This window comes from Aethalodelphis obliquidens, unplaced genomic scaffold (assembly GCF_003676395.1).
Source record: "Aethalodelphis obliquidens isolate GAN/ISIS:26980383/991018 unplaced genomic scaffold, ASM367639v1 scaffold2, whole genome shotgun sequence".
NCBI lineage: Eukaryota > Metazoa > Chordata > Mammalia > Artiodactyla > Delphinidae > Aethalodelphis > Aethalodelphis obliquidens.
In genome coordinates this window covers 65,608,189-65,624,173 of record NW_020837946.1, presented here as the reverse complement: position 1 = coordinate 65,624,173, position 15,985 = coordinate 65,608,189, and the positions used below count along the sequence as shown (strand labels likewise).

General features: G+C 38.3%; 1 protein-coding gene across 2 annotated transcripts in view; it reads right to left on the bottom strand.

The window, feature by feature from the left end:
• TTC21B (tetratricopeptide repeat domain 21B) overlaps nucleotides 1-15,985 on the bottom strand; it is an 87,284-nt gene that overhangs the window by 17,791 nt on the left and 53,508 nt on the right. For both annotated transcript variants that reach the window (XM_027129334.1, XM_027129346.1), the window contains one exon: nucleotides 15,640-15,721. In XM_027129334.1, coding sequence (XP_026985135.1) covers nucleotides 15,640-15,721 — 82 coding nt within the window. The remainder of the gene's footprint in view (nucleotides 1-15,639; nucleotides 15,722-15,985) is intronic.

Below are 15,985 nucleotides of genomic sequence, written 5' to 3'. Positions count from 1 at the left end.
GGAGAAAAAAAATCACTCATATTCCCACCAACTAGAGATTACCACATTTTGGTACGTTTCCTGTCATATATTTATGAGTAAAAATCAATCTATAAATATTTAAATGTAAACAGTGAAATATGTTGCTTACATATATACAAAGTTGGAGTCACACTTGGGGTTCTGATTTTGATTCAACATTATATAGTAAACATTTCCCAATTGTCATTAAATGGACTTCAAAAACACTTTAGTGACTGCACAATATTCTATTCTATTGATGGCTCACATTTTATTTCTCTATAGTTGTGTTTTTTATGTATTAATATTTGGGCTCACAAGTTTCAATTAGCACAGGACTCATAGTAGGGAATTTATAAAAATCCTTATTTATATAAGCTATTTGATTCACTTTGATAGGGTGAATTCCTAGAATTAAAACACACACACTAACAAAAACTTTTAAAAGAAATTTATCCTGTTTCTATTTTCCAAGAAAAGAGAAGATACCATATAATCCAGCACTTCCACTTCTGGGTATATACCCCCAAGAACTGAAAGCAGGCACCTAATCAAATATTTGTATACCAGTGTTCACAGCAGCATTATTCACAGTAGCCAAAGGTGGAAACAACCCAAATGTCCACCAATGGACGCATGTATAAACAAAACATGATATATACATATAATGGCACATTATTCAACTTGAAAAGGAAATTCTGACACGCTACAACATGGATAACCCTTGAAGACATTATATGAAGTGAAATAAGCCAGACAAAAAAGGACAATACTGTATGATTCCACTTGTATAAGGTATCTAGAGCAATCAAATTCATAGAGGCAGAAAGTAGGTGGTGGTTGCCAGGGCCTACAGGGAATGGTGAGTTAGTGTACAGAATTTCAGTTTGGAATGATGAAAAAGTTCTTGAGATGGATCATGGTGATGGTTACACAAAAATGTGAATGTACTTAATGCCACTGAACAATACACTTAAGAATGGCTAACATGGCAAATTTTACATATGTTTTAGCAAAATATCATTAAAAAAGGAACCTCTGTAAGCTCTGCACCTATTCTTTTACATGATGTCAAAATAATCCAGGTTGACATCATCATTTGCCTTTTAAAAAATTTTTGTTGATGTATATAGTTGATTTACAATGTTGTGTGAATTTCTGCTGTACAGAAAAGTGATTCAGTTACACATATATATATACACTTTAAAATATTCTTTTCCATTGTGATTAATCACAGGATACTAAATATAGTTCTTTGTGCTATACAGTAGGACACTGCTGTTTATTCATTCCACATATAATAGCTTACCTCTGCTGACCCCAACCTCCCACTCCATCCCTCCTCCAGCCCCCTCCGCCATGGCAACCACAAATCTGTTCTCTATGTCCTTGAGTCTGTTTTGTAGATAGTTTCGTTTGAGTCATATTTTAGATTCCACATGTAAGTGATATTATATGGTATTTGTCTTTCTCTTTCTGACTTACTTCGCTTAGTATGATAATCTCTAGTTGCATCCCTGTTGCTGCAAATGGCATTATTTCATTTTTTTATGGCTGAGTAATATTCCATTGTATATATGTACCATATCTTCTTTATCCACTCCTCTATCAATGGACATTTAAATTGTTTCCATGTTTTGGCTACTGTGAATAGTGCTGCTATGAACACAGGGGTGCATGTTTCTTTTTGGATTAGAGTTTTGTCTGGATATATACCCAGGAGTGGGATTGCTGGATCATAAAATGTAATTCTATTTTTAATTTTCTCAGGAACCTCCATACTGTTTTCCATAGTGTCTGTACCAACTTACATTCCCACCAAAAGTGCAGGAGGGTTCCCTTTTCTCCAATCCTCTTCAGCATTTGTTATTTATAGATTTCTTAATGATGGACATTCTGACCAGTGTGAGGTGGTACTTCATTGTAGTTTTGATTTGCATTTCTCTAATAATTAGCGATGTTGAACATTTTTTCACGTGGCTATTGACTATTTGTATTTATTCTTTGGAAAAATGTCTATTTAGGTCTTCTATCCATTTTTCAATTGGGTTGTATTTTTATTGTTGAGTTGTATGAGCTGTTTGTATATTTTGGAAATTAAGCCCTTGTTAGTTGTATCATTTGCAAATATTTTCCCCCTTTCTGTGGGCTGTCCTTTTATTTTGTTTATGGTTTCCTTTCCTGTGCAGAAGCTTTACCCTTTCAAAGAACCAGCTCTTGGTTTTACTGATATTTCCTATCTCTTTAATCTCTATCTTATTTCCTTTATGATCTTTATTATTTCCTTCCTTCTGCTGAGTTCAGGTTTTGTTTGTTCTTCTTTTTCTAATTCTTTTAAGTGGTAGATTTGGCTGTTAAGATCTTTCTTGTCTTTTGAGGAAGGCCTATATTGCTATAACCTTCCCTCTAAGAAATGCTTTTGCCATACACCATAGATTTTGTATGGTTGTGTTTTCATTGTCATTTGTCTCCAGGTATTTTTTAATTTCCTCTTTGATTTCATTGTTCACCCATTCGTTTTTTAGCAGCATGTTGTTTAGTCTCCATGAAATCATTTTTTTCTCATTTCTTTTTCTGTGGTTGATTTCTAGTTTTATGCCATTGTTGTCAGAAAAGGTGCTTGAGATAATTTCTATACTCTTAAATTTGTTGAGGCCTGTCTTGTGCCCTAGTATGTGGTCAATCCTAGAGAATGTTCCACGTGCATTTGAGAAGAATGTGTATTGTTTTTTTGGATGTAATGTCCTGAACATATCAAGTAAGTCTGACTGTTTGACTATATCACTTAGGATCTGTTGCCTTAGTGATTTTCTGTCCAGAAGACCTGTCCATTGATGTGAGTGGGGTGTAAATGTCTCCTACTATTATTGCATTCTTGTCAATTTCTCCCTTTAGTATGTTTTATGTATTTGGGTGCTCCTATATTAAGTACATATATGTTGATGAGTATAAAATCCTCCTCTTGTATTGTTCCTTTTATCATTATATAGTGTCCTTCTTTATCTATCTTTATGGTCTTTGTTCTAATGTCTATTTTGTCTGATATGAGCAATGAAACTCCTGATTTCTTTTTATTTGCATTTGCATGAAATATCTTTTCCCATCCATTCACTTTCAATCTATGTGTGTCCTTTGCCCTAAAGTGGGTCTCTTGTAGGCAGCATATTGTAGGCTCTTGTTTTCTTTACCCAATCTGCTACTGTGTCTATCGATTGGAGCATTTACTCCATTGACATTTAAAGTAGTTATTGATAGATATGTATTTATTGCATTTTAACCTTGTTTTCCCGTTGATTTTATATTTCTGCTTGGTCCCTTTTTTTTCTTTTTCCTTTTGTGGTTTGATTATTTTCTTTTGTATTATACTTATGTTCTCTTCTTTTTGGTTTCTGTGAATCTAGTGTATGTTTCTGACTTGTGGTTACCTTGTTTTTCAAGTATGTGAACCCCATCCTATATCTACTTGCCTTAGACTGGTAGTCATATACGCTCAAACACATTCTAGGAAATGAAAAAAAAAATCCACTTTTTCTTACTCTTCTCACTCATCTTTTTACATCTTCATGTTCTTCCTTTTGCTGTTCATTGTGGTTATCATCACTTTCACAGAAATTTTCTGATTTTTTTTTTAAATCTGTGTACTGGCTTATTCAGGTGATTTGCTTTCCAACTGTGATTTTCTCTTTCCTATATATTCTTACTTCTTTTCTATTTAGAGAAGACTTTTCAATATTTCCTTAAGGATAGGTTTAGTATTGCTGTATTCTTTTAGTTTTTGCTTGTCTGAGAAATTTATTTTTTTTTACATATCAATAAAGCTGTTCTTATATATATATATTTTATTTTTTATTTTATATTGGAGTACAGTCAAGTGTTCAGCAAAGTGATTCAGTTACACATACACATGTATCTTTTCCCATTTAGGTTATTAGAGAATACTGAGCAGAGTTCCCTGTGCTATACAGTAGGTCCTTATCTATTTTAAATATAGTAGTGTGTATGTATCAATCCCAAACTCCCAATTTATCCCTTCCCCCCAACCTTTCCCCTTTGGTAACCATAAGTTAGTTTTCTAAGTCTGTGAGTCTGTTTCGTAAATAAGTTCATTTGTATCATTTTTTTTTGGATTCCGCATACAGTGACATCATATTTGTCTGTTTGACTTACTTCACTTAATATGATAATCTCCAGGTCCATCCATGTTGCTGCAAATGGCATTACTTTGTTCTTTTTATTGGCTGAGTAATATTCCATTGGATATATGTACTACATCTTCTTTATCCATTCATCTGTTGATGGAAGTTTAGGTTGCTTCCATGTGTTGGCTACTGTAAACAGTGCTGCAGTGAACATTGGGAAGCATGTATCTTTTTGAATTATGGTTTTCTCTGGATATATGCCCAGGAGTGGGATTGCTGGATCATATATATGGTAGCTCTATTTTTAGTTTTTTAAGGAACCTCCATACTATTCTCCATAGTGACTGTATCAATTTACATTGCCACCAACAGTGCAGGAGGGTTCCCTTTCCTCCACACCCTCTCCAGCATTTATTGTTTTCAGACTTTTTGATGATGGCCATTCTGACTGGTGTGAGGTGATACCTCATTGTAGTTCTGATTTGCATTTCTCTAATGATTAGTGATGCTGAGCATCCTTTCATGTGTTTGTTGGCAATCTGTATATCTTCTTTGGAGAAATGTCTATTTAGGTCTTCTGCCCAATTTTTTGATTGGGTTGTTTGTTTTTTTGCTGTTGAGCTGCATGAGGTGTTTGTAGATTTTGGAGATTAATCCCTTGTTGGTCACATCATTTGCAAATATTTTCTCTCATTCTGTGGGTTGTCTTTTTGTTTTGTTTATGGTTTCCTTTGCTGTGCAACAGCTTTTGAGTTTAATTAGGTCCCATTTACTTATTTTTATTTTCATTACTCTAGGAGGTGGATGAAAAAGATATTGCTCATATTTATGCTGAAGAGTGTTCTGCTTGTTTTCCTTGAAGAGTTTTATAGTATCAGGCCTTACATTTAGGTCTTTAATACATTTTAAGTTTATTTTTCAAAAGGGTATTACATGTACCAAAATGTTCACTGAAGCTCTATTTACAACAGCCAGGACAAGGAAGCAACCTAAGTGTCCACCAACAGATGAATGGATAAAGAAGATGTGGCACATTTATACAATGGAATATTACTCAGCCATAAAAAGAAACGAAACTGAGTTATTTGTAGTGAAGTGGATGGACCTAGAGTCTGTCATACAGAGTGAAGTAAGTCAGAAAGAGAAAAACAAATACCGTATGCTAACACATATATATGGAATCTAAAAAAAAAACAAAATAAAAAAATGGTCATGAAGAACCTAGGGGCAAGATGGCAATAAAAACACAGACCTACTAGAGAATGGACTTGAGGATACGGGGAGGGGGAAGAGTACGCTGGGACAAAGTGAGAGAGTGGCATGGACATATATACACTACCAAATGTAAAATAACTAGCTAGTGGGAAGCAGCCGCATAGCACTGGGAGATCAGCTTGGTGCTTTGTAACGACCTAGAGGGGTGGGATAGGGAGGGTGGGAAGGAGGGAGACACAAGAGAGAAGAGATATTGGGACATATGCATATGTATAACTGATTCACTTTGTTATAAAGCAGAAACTAACACACCATTGTAAAGCAATTATACTCCAATAAAGATGTAAAAAAAAGGGCGTTAAAGAATGTTCTAAGTTCATTCTTTTACATGTAACTGTCCAGTTTTCCCAGCACAATTTACTAAAGAGATGTCTTTTCACCATTGTCTTGCCTCTTTTGTCATAAGATTAATTGACCATAGGTGCATGGTTTTATTTCTGGGCTTTCTATCCTGATCCATTGATCTATATCTCTGTTTTTGTGCCAGTACCAAACTGTCTTGATGACTGTAGCTTGGTAGAATAGTCTGAAGTCAGGGAACCTGATTCCGCCAGCTCCATTTTTCTTTCTGAAGATTACTTTGGCTATTTGGGGTCTTTTGTGTCTCCATACAAATTTAAAATGTTTTGTTCTAGGTCTGTGAAAAATGCCATTGGTAATCTGCTAGGGATTGCAGTGAATCTGTCGACTGCCTTGGGTAGTATAGTCATTGTGACAATATTGTGATCCTTCCAATCCAAGAATATGTTGTATCTTTCCATCTGTTTGTGTCATCATTGATTTCTTTCATTGGTGTCTTATAGTTTTCAGAATTACAGGTGTTTTGTCTTCTTAGGTAGGTCTATTCCTGAGTATTTTATTATTTTTGATGTGATGGTAAATGGGATTGTTTCTTCAATTTCTCTTTTTGATCTTTCGTTGTTAGTGTATAGGAATGCAAGAGGTTTCTGTGTATTAATTTTGTATCCTGCAACTGAATTCATTGATGGATTCCAGTAGTTTTCTGGTGGCATCTTTAGAATTTTCTATGTAGAGTATCATGTCATCTGGAAACAGTGAGTTTTCCTTCTTTTCCAATTTGCTTCTGATTGCCACGGCTAGGACTTCCAAAACTATGTTGAATAAAAGTGCCAAGAGAGGACATCCTTATCTTGTTCCTGATCTTAGAGGAAATGCTTCCAGCTTTTCAACTTGAGTATGATGTTAGCTGTAGGTCTGTCATATATGGCCTTTATTATGTTGAGGTATGTTCCCTCTATTCCCACTTTCTGGAGAGTTTTTATCATAAATCGGTGTTGAATTTTGTCAAAAGCTTTTTCTGCATTTATTGAGATGATGATATGGTTTTTATTCTTGTTTGTTGACATGGTTTATCATGCTGACTGATTTGCGGACACTGAAAAATATTTGCATCCCTGCGATAAATCCCACTTGATCATAGTGCATGATCCTTTTAATATATTCTTGGATTTGGTTTGCTAGTATTTTGTTAAGTGTTTTTGCATCTGTGTTCATCACTAATACTGGCCTGCAGTTTTCTTTTTTTTCTAGTATCTTTGTCTGGTTTTGGTATCAGGATGATGGCAGCCTCATAAAATGAGTTTGGGAGCGTTCCTTCCTCTGCAGTATTTTGGAATACTTTCAGAAGGGCAGGTGTTAAGTCTTCTCTAAATGTTTGATAGAATTCACCTGTGAAGCCATCTGGTCCTGCACTTTTGTTTGTTGGAAGTTTTTTGATCACAACTTCAATTTCAGTACTTGTGACTGGTCGATTCATATTTGCAATTTCTTCCTGATTCAGTATTGGGGGATTGTATCTTTCTAAGAGTTTATCATTTCTTCCAGGTTGTCCATTTTGTTGGCATATAGTTGCTTGTAGTGTCTCTAATGATCCTTTGTATTTCTATGGTGTCTGTTGTAATTTCTCCTTTTTCATTTCTAATTTTATTGATTTGCACCCTCTCCCTTTTTTTCTTAATGAGTCTGGCTAAAGGTTTATCAATTTTGTTTATCTTTTCAGAGAACCATCTTTTAGTTTCATTGATCTTTTCTATTGTTTTCTTCAACTCTATTTCATTTATTTCTGCTCTGACCTTTATGATTTCTTTCCTTCTACTAACTTTAGGTTTTGTTTGTTCTTCCTTCTCTAGTTGCTTTAGATGTAAGGTTAGGTTGTTTATTTGAGCTTTTTCTTGTTTCCTGAGGTAAGCTTGCATTGCTATAACTTCCCTCTTAGAACTGCTTTTTCTGTGTCCCATAGGTTTTGGATCATTGTGCTTTTGTCGACATTTGTCTCTAGGTATTTCTTGATTTCCTCTTTGATTTCTTCAGTGATCCACTGCTTCTTTAGTAGCATATTGTTTAAGCTCCATGTGTTTTTGTTTTTTACAGTTTTTTCTTGTAGTTGATTTCTAATCTTATAGCACTGTGGTTGAAAAGATGCTTGATATGATTTCCATTTTCTTAAATTAACCACGGCTTGCTTTGAGGCCCAGCATGTGATCAGTCCTGGAGAATGTTCCATGTGCACTTGAGAAGAATGTGTATTCTGCTGCTTTTGGATGTAATGCTCTATAAATATAAGTTCACCTGGTCTAATGTGTCATTTAAGGCCTGTGTTTCCTTGTTGATTTTTTTGTCTGGATGATCTGTCCACTGATGAAAGTTGGGTGTTAAAGTCCCCCACTATTATTGTGTTACTGTCGATTTCTCCTTTTATGGCTGTTACTATTTGCCTTATATATTGCGGTGCTTCTATGGTGGGTGCATATATATTTAAAATTGTTGCATCTTTTTCTTGGATTGATCCCTTGATCATTATGTAATGTCCTTCTCTGTCTCTTGTAACAGTCTTTATTTTAAAGTCTATTTTGTCTGATATGAGTATTGCTACTCCAGCTTTCTTTAAATTTCCATTTGCATGGAATACCTTCTTCCATCCCCTCACTTTCAGTCTGTATGTGTCTCTAGATCTGAAGTGGGTCTCTTGTAGACAGCATATATATACAGGTCTTGTTTTTGTACACATTCAGCCAGTCTATGTGTTTCATTTACATTTAAGGTAATTATCGATATATATGTCCTGTTACCATTTTGTTAACTGGTTTGGATTTGTTTTGGAGGTCTTTTTTTCTTCCCTTCCTCTTTTGTTCTCTTCTCTTGTGATTTGATGACTAACTTTAGTGCTGTGTTTGGATTCCTTTTTCTTTTCTGTGTATCTATTGTAGATTTTCAGTATGTGGTTACCATGAAGTGTTTTTATTTTTCTTTAAAGATTTTTTGATGTGGACCAATTTTAAAGTCTTTATTGAATTTTGTTACATTGCTTCTGTTTTATATTTTGATCTTTTGGCCCCAAGGCATCTGGGATCTCAGCTCCCCAACCAGGGATCAAACCTGCACCCCCTGCACTGGAAGGCAAAGTCTTAATCACTGTACCACCACAGGGAAGTCCCTATCATGAGGTTTTGATATAGCAGTCTATGTATAAATAAGATTGTTTTAAGTTGCTGGTCTTTTAATTTTAAATGCATTTTCAGTATCCTGTATTTGTACTCTCCTCTCCTCATGATTGCTGGTTTTGATGTCATATTTATGTGTGGATGATTTTCTACCTCTGTGCTTCCTGTACTGGGTTATCTGTTTCCTTCTTTAGGTTTGGGAAGTTTTCTGCCATAATTTCTTCAAATGCATTTTCCATCCCCTATTCTCTTTCTTCCCCTCCTGGAATCCCTATTATGCATAAATTTGCATGGTTTATATTATCCCATAGATCTCTTATATTGTTTTCATTTTTTTTCATTTGGCTTTCTGTCTTCTGTCCTGATTGGGTGATTTCCATTACTCTATCTTCCAGGTCACTTATTCATTCTTCTGCATTATTTCTTCTGCTATTCACTGCCTTTAGTTCAGTCTTTGTCTTGACAAATGAGTTTTCTAATTTTTCTTGGTTCCTCTTTATAGTTTCTAGTCCCTTTTTACAGTACTCTGCATTTCTTTCGACAGCCTTTCTTAATTCCTTCAGTATTTTCATTATCTCCTTTTTGAGACTGGTGTCTATTAGACTGAAGAGATCTGCTTCATTGTTTGTTCTTTCAGGGGAATTCTCTTGGTCTTTTAACTGGGAGTGGTTCCTCTGCTTCTTCATTTTATTTATATTTGTCTTATTCTGTGAGTTTAGGAGAAACAGTTGTCTATTGTGGTCTTGGAGGGCTATTTATATGTGGGAGCATCCCTGTGTAGCTCGTGTGGGTTTAATATTTTTGGTGCAAGGGCTGTTTTTAGTATGGATGCCTGTCGCTGCTTTCCTCAGTATGTGCTGGTCATTATCTCCTTGAAGGGGGTGCAGATGCAGCAGCTGGTGCCTGGGCTGTGGGGTTTTCAGCACTGGTGGCAGCTCATGTGCATCGCTGGAGCACACAACGGGAGCAGAGGTGGCTCACGACTGCTCCTGGAGTCCAGCAGGGTGGAGTTGGTGGCTTGAGACCACTCCTAAAGTACAGGGGCAGTGGTGGCTCACAGTTGGTCCTGAAGCCTAGGGGACAGTGGTGGCTCACAACTGCTTTTGGAGCTTATGCAGGCTGTGTCTTGCCACCTGAGAGCTCACACAGGAAAAAAAGCTGTAACGGCGGGCCCCACCCCTCCCCTTGCGCACCACCCACACAACAGTGCCTGGCCTCTAAGGCAGCCCAGGCTTCCTGTGCGTACACCCGCGGTGCAGCTGCACCAGACTCCAGCCTGTTCAGGGAGCTTCCATGCAGCCGACCCCAGTCCTCTCCCCGGGTCTGATCTCCAAAGCCTGAGGGCCCGCACCAGCACCAGCAGATGTGTGTTTCAGGCTGGGGAGTGCAGAGTGGTGGCACTGACCATCTGTGCAGGTCTCTCTCCATTCTAGCTGCTGCAAACCGGCTGCTGCATTCTCCTCTGAGGCTCAGAAGTGCCCCCTCTGTCCCTGCTGATCTCCCCATCAGGGGACTTCCCTGGGTGCAGGAACCTTTCCTCTTTCATAGCTCCCTCCCAGGGGAGCAGGTCCCATCCCCAATTCCTTTCTCACTTTCTTTTTTTCTTCCTTTTTAGTTTTGTCCTACCCGGTTATGTGGAGATTTTCTTGCCCTTTCAGAGGTCTGAGGTCTTCTGCTAGCATGCAGTAGATATTCAGTGAGAATCATTCCACATGTAGAGGTCTTTTTGATGCATTCGTGGGAGGAGATGAGCTTCACATTCTACTACTCCACCATCTTGATTGCTCCCCCCCCCACCATTTGCCTTTCTTGACCCATAATCTTGGGTTTCAAAACGTTGTTCTGTCTGCCTTCTGGTATCACTAAAAAGAGGAGCGCGATCAGAGTATGGTTTCAGAAAGAGGATTCAAATACTGGTCTTATCTTTTATGCGAATTCCAGCACATTACTCAAATTCTCTGAGCCTAGAATCACTTACTTTCTTAAAACAGGATTATAATATTGAACTTCAGAGTGCCATGGAAACCAAATAAAAGCATGAAAGAGCTTTAAAACTATAAACGTCAATAGTAATATCTATAATGCCAAATATTTTGTTAAGAACTAGGATGACTACCCTATAATGAAGCCACAGAATCTAGAAGCTAAATTGGATTAGACAGGAAGTAAAGGTTGAAATTTCTGGCCCCCAATTGTTTGTATGATTTTGCTAATGTGTGTGATATATAATATCACTGATATTATCTAAAGTCAACCTTGGGAGGCCAGTTTCTTGAATAATTATCACCTTACAATATTACTGAAATGCACTCATTATTAGTTGATGTTATAATTACCACTGATAGGTTAGATTACATTAACTTGTCTTTTGGTTAACCATGAAATCTGACAGAAGGCAAATTTCTGCACTTAAGAAATCTGTCGAAAGCTAAAATGTATTATATTCTGAAAAGTTAGTTCATGTTTATTAATGAACAGTGAGAAAATATCAAGAAAAACCATAATGTGATGTGATTAGGCATGAAGTGCTATGGAATTACAATGCAGAGAATTCCTAACTTTGCCTGGGGGAGGCAGAAGAGGTTTCACAGAGGATCAGACTTTGAGTCTTGTTAGGCAGACAAAGGCATTCCAAGGGCAGGTGGCATGTGCAAAGACAGGGCTGAGAAGAGCATGGAGAGTGCTAGATGCTGAAGTAGAGGAAGAGGGATAAGAAATACGGATGGAAGGGTAATCCTGGGGTGTATTATTATCAAAATAATGCTGTAGTTTAGACTTTACCCTGGAAAGTCATCCTAAATTTTAAGCAGAGGGCTAGTTTTCGATTTTTTTAGAATTAATATGATAGTTCCTACAATGGCCTGGAACACAGCAAGAGACAAGAGGCTGGAAGATCAGCTGGGAAACTGCACTAGTCCGGGTGAGAGGTAATAAAGTTCTTCATTAGAGTGGTGGGCTAGGAGAAGACAGACAGGATGTGATAGTTAGCTATTCAGCAGAGAGAACTGATAGGACTTGTTAACCAATTAGTGTGAGGGAAGGGGAGAACTCAGGATGATTTGGAGATTCTGAGAGAGAAAAGGTTTGTAATCTGTCAAAAGAGCAATAATTAGATCTATATGGAGAATTTTCTACTAGCTAGGTTAAGTCAAATTAGACAGTACATTTCTGAAGTAAGCTCAAACACAGCCTTAAAGTATAAGATGTGCTACTGAGGATGACCTATATAACACATGACAAAGTAAGTATAGATGCACAGATTTTAGAATAATTGACTAGTGGATAAGTTTATAAAATCCTATTAGGAATAAAGCATAGAATGCAAGATTAAAAACAAAATATCACATAGACAATAAAAATTTACTTAAAACTTTGTATTTTTAAACAACTTGGTATTTCACAGTCATTCATTGAGCCATTCAACCAGTAAACAATTACTCTGCACCATCTATGTACCTGGAAATATACCTGATGCTGGTGGTTGTATGTTGTTTGGTATTTCTGGAGTACTAGGTCGTTCTACTAAATTTATAAATAAATAATTCACTTTATATTTGTTTTTAAGTAGACAGTCCAGAGCACCACTATTATGTATTTGGAAAAAGTGCTGGGGCCAAGTAACCTGGGTGATACAAAAGTCACGTGACAGATGAGGGGCTTCTTCAAATCTTACATGCGAGGGCACTGTTGCCACCAATGGCTTAAACATATTCACAAGGAAAGAGGTCTGTTTTTTAAAGAAACCAGGTTGGATCACTGACTCAGAGGGAAATGCTGCAATACGGGAACAGTTTGAGATAGAATGAAAATATTACATGCATTACCTTAAACAGTAGTTCAGAGAAGGAAAAAAAGACAAAACAGAGTATAGAAACCAAGAGAGAAGCCATGGCAGGAAGACAACTTAGGCCTGAAGAAAGTATGAGTAAGGTTTGGGCAAATGAAGTGGGAAGATGGCCCATATTTTAGACTTGGAGTAAGCAGAAAAGGTAAGAAGTTAAAGGAATTAAGAGCACTCTTTCAAGTAACATCTGAATATGCGCTGGAGCAGACAGTGTGAGAAACGACATGACCTGAGGAAGTCCAAAGGTGGGAGACAATCTTAAAAGATAAAAATAATAAGAAATTAAAAGTGTTGACATCACCATAAGAACAAGATTTTTTCCTTCTGATCTTTGCCCTAACTAGGAATTAGGAATGTTTTATTTGTAAGCAGCAAGGGACTGTTCTATAAATTCAAACCTTCAGCGAGTGACAGCATTAGTAAGCGGAACAAGTCGAGTGTATCTGGTTCTCTGAGCTGCCCTCCTTGAGGCATGCCCACCTCTGTGTGCACGCTGCCCCACCCAGGCAGCTCTGACTGCCCATGGCAGCATCCTGAGACAAGGCATAGGGGTTGGAAGAACTGAATGACAGCTCGAGGACCTCCTCTGAGATCGCAAGCTCTTCTCAGCCAGTACTTTGACACGTAAGTAACATACATTCCCTTCCCTTCCCCCTTTACCCCATCTCCCTTCTTTCCTTTTCTCCTCCCACTCTTCTATTCATCCAATATTTATACTCAGCCAGATACTGTTCTACATCTTCATAGCAGTGAAGACCCAGTTCCTGGCCACTTGATGCTTATGATCTATTATTTACAATTTCTGTTTTGCTTTGTTTTACAAATGCAATATAAAACAAAGGACCGAGAACAGGATAAGAGGATGGAGGGCAATGAGGTGTTATTGACATAGGATGGCTGGGGAAGGGCACCCTCAGGAAGAGGCAGCATGAGAGCAAAGTTCTGAGTGGAATAAAGCAGAACATACTCCAGGAAGAGGGAACAGCAACTGGAGGGTCTCAAGGAACTAACCTGCCTGGGCTGTTGCTTACCTAGTATCTACTATCCCTTCCTTTTTCACTATCAGAGTTCTGATTTTATTCTACGTGGCACTGTGTTCAGCTAGAAGATGACATTTCCCACTCTGTTTTGCAGCTACAGAGGTGCTTCTAGAAAGGGTTTTTTTTTTTTTTAAAGAAAGAAAAGATGACTCACTGAGGAGGTATGCCCTTTGGCCCACCTCCACCTTCCCCATCCAGGAACATCAATGCCTAGGGCTGCAGCGGTCATCTTGGACGTGATACTTAAAATGGAAGTTTGGCTAATGATGGTAGAAGAAAAAGACAGAAGGACTCAGACTTCCTGATGATACCGTGGAATCTCTGGGCCATTCCCAGCACAATCTACTTTTAAATTTCTTTAACGTAAGAGAAAAATAAAAGCCATAATTATTTAGGCCACTAGAGTATGGGGGGGAGGATAACCACTACTTTCAGCTGAAAGCATTTCTAAACTATTTGGAGGCAAGGCGTAGAAACAGAGGTGAGTTGTGAGAATACTGCAGTAATCTGTGTGAGAAATGACCAGGGTGGCAGCAGTAGAGGTGGTAAAAGTGATGGGATTCTAGACATATTTTGAAGGTAGAGCTAACAGGGATTTGCTGACAGACTGGACGTGGTATATGAGAAGAAAGATAAGACAAAGGTAACTAGAAGGTTTGGGACTGGAGTAAATGGATAAATGGTAATGCCATTTACTGAAATGAGAAAAAGAGAAGGAGTAGATCTGGAGGGAAGGAAAAGATCCAGTATTGTGTTTTGGACAGGTTAAGCTGGAGAGCCTCCTAGGCAGCTGAGTGGGAATGCAAATAGGAAGTGGTGTAGATGAGTCGGGACTGGACACTGGACGTAAAGCCGGGGGCCTGGATGAAGTCACCTAGAGCAGTGAAGGTATTAAAGGGGAAAACGTTTGAGAAATGGTGTCTACAACCCTCTGACATTTAAAGGTCATAAAGAGAAGACAGATCTAACAAAGGAGGGTGAAACAGAGTGGTCAGCTGGGAAAATACCAGGTAAGCCCAGCATCCCGGAAGACAAGTCAAGGACGTCTTTCATGAAGGAGCGGGTAAGCTGTGCTAAGTACACTGTCAGGCCCAGAAAGCAGAGAACTGAGAATCAGACCTGGGTCTGGCAGCAGGGAGGGCACTGGCCACCCTGCAGAAGCAGCCTCCCTGGAGTGCAGGAGTGGAGGAGACAGTGAAGACAGCAGACAGAAATCCTTCAGAGGAAATCTGCTACAGTGGAAAATGGAGCTGTAATTGGAAGGGGAGAGTAACTGGAGACTTAAGAGCTGGGTTTTATGTACTAATGTCTTTAAAGCGGGCAGGTATCACAGCAAATTTATGTGCTGACTGGGAAGAAGATGATGGTACAGGAGAGAGAGAACAGCAGAAGTAAAGCCCTTCAGGAGGGGAGGGGAGGCATCCAGTGCCCACAGGGAGCAGCTGTTGCAGGTGGGGTGGCAGACCTGGGGAGCAGGCGGACCTGGGGACAGGAAGAGGGAGACTTTCTCTTCCAGGTGCTCACGTTTTCTCAGTGAGGTAGGAGGCAAGGTTTCTAGCTGAGGACAAGAAGAGGGGAAAGGGGAAAGGACAAGAAGAGGGGAAAGGGTGTCAAAGGTTTGTGGAGAGGAGAAAGTATAAAAGGGGGATGGAGTGAGTGAATTCATTAGAGAAGTACAGTAGGATTGCCAGGCAGAATCTGAGGGCCCATCTGGGGTCTCTGGTCATGATTTAAAGTGAGACCAGTCACTTTAATGACCAGTCATTTTTCTTATAACCATTTCAGCTGCTCAAGGGCAGGTGTGGAATAAGCAGCATAACAGCCAAAAAGAAGAGAAAGGGAGTTGATTGCATTAGAAGGTATAATCAGTGGATATTTACCTGGTTTTCGTTCTAAAAGCTGTTGTAAATGAAACACGGCTTGTTCGTAGTCCTGTCTTCTGAACATGAGATCTGCCATCATCTATAAAGGTAAACGTTGGTTCTAAAAATACTGCCACATATTTTACAAAGCATAGTATTCCTATCAAGACTGGTTGCTATGAAAACACATCTGAGAAATATGAGGAGGGCAAAGTTTTATAAAACGGAGCCATTTAAAAGTCAAGTACACCTTAAGCAGATTAGCACTGAGATCAGTATAACAGAAGATAATCAAGGATGTGAAACATTTCTGTTTGCAAAAACTGTATTTTTAGCATAAAATATGTTTCAAGTAGTTATTCTA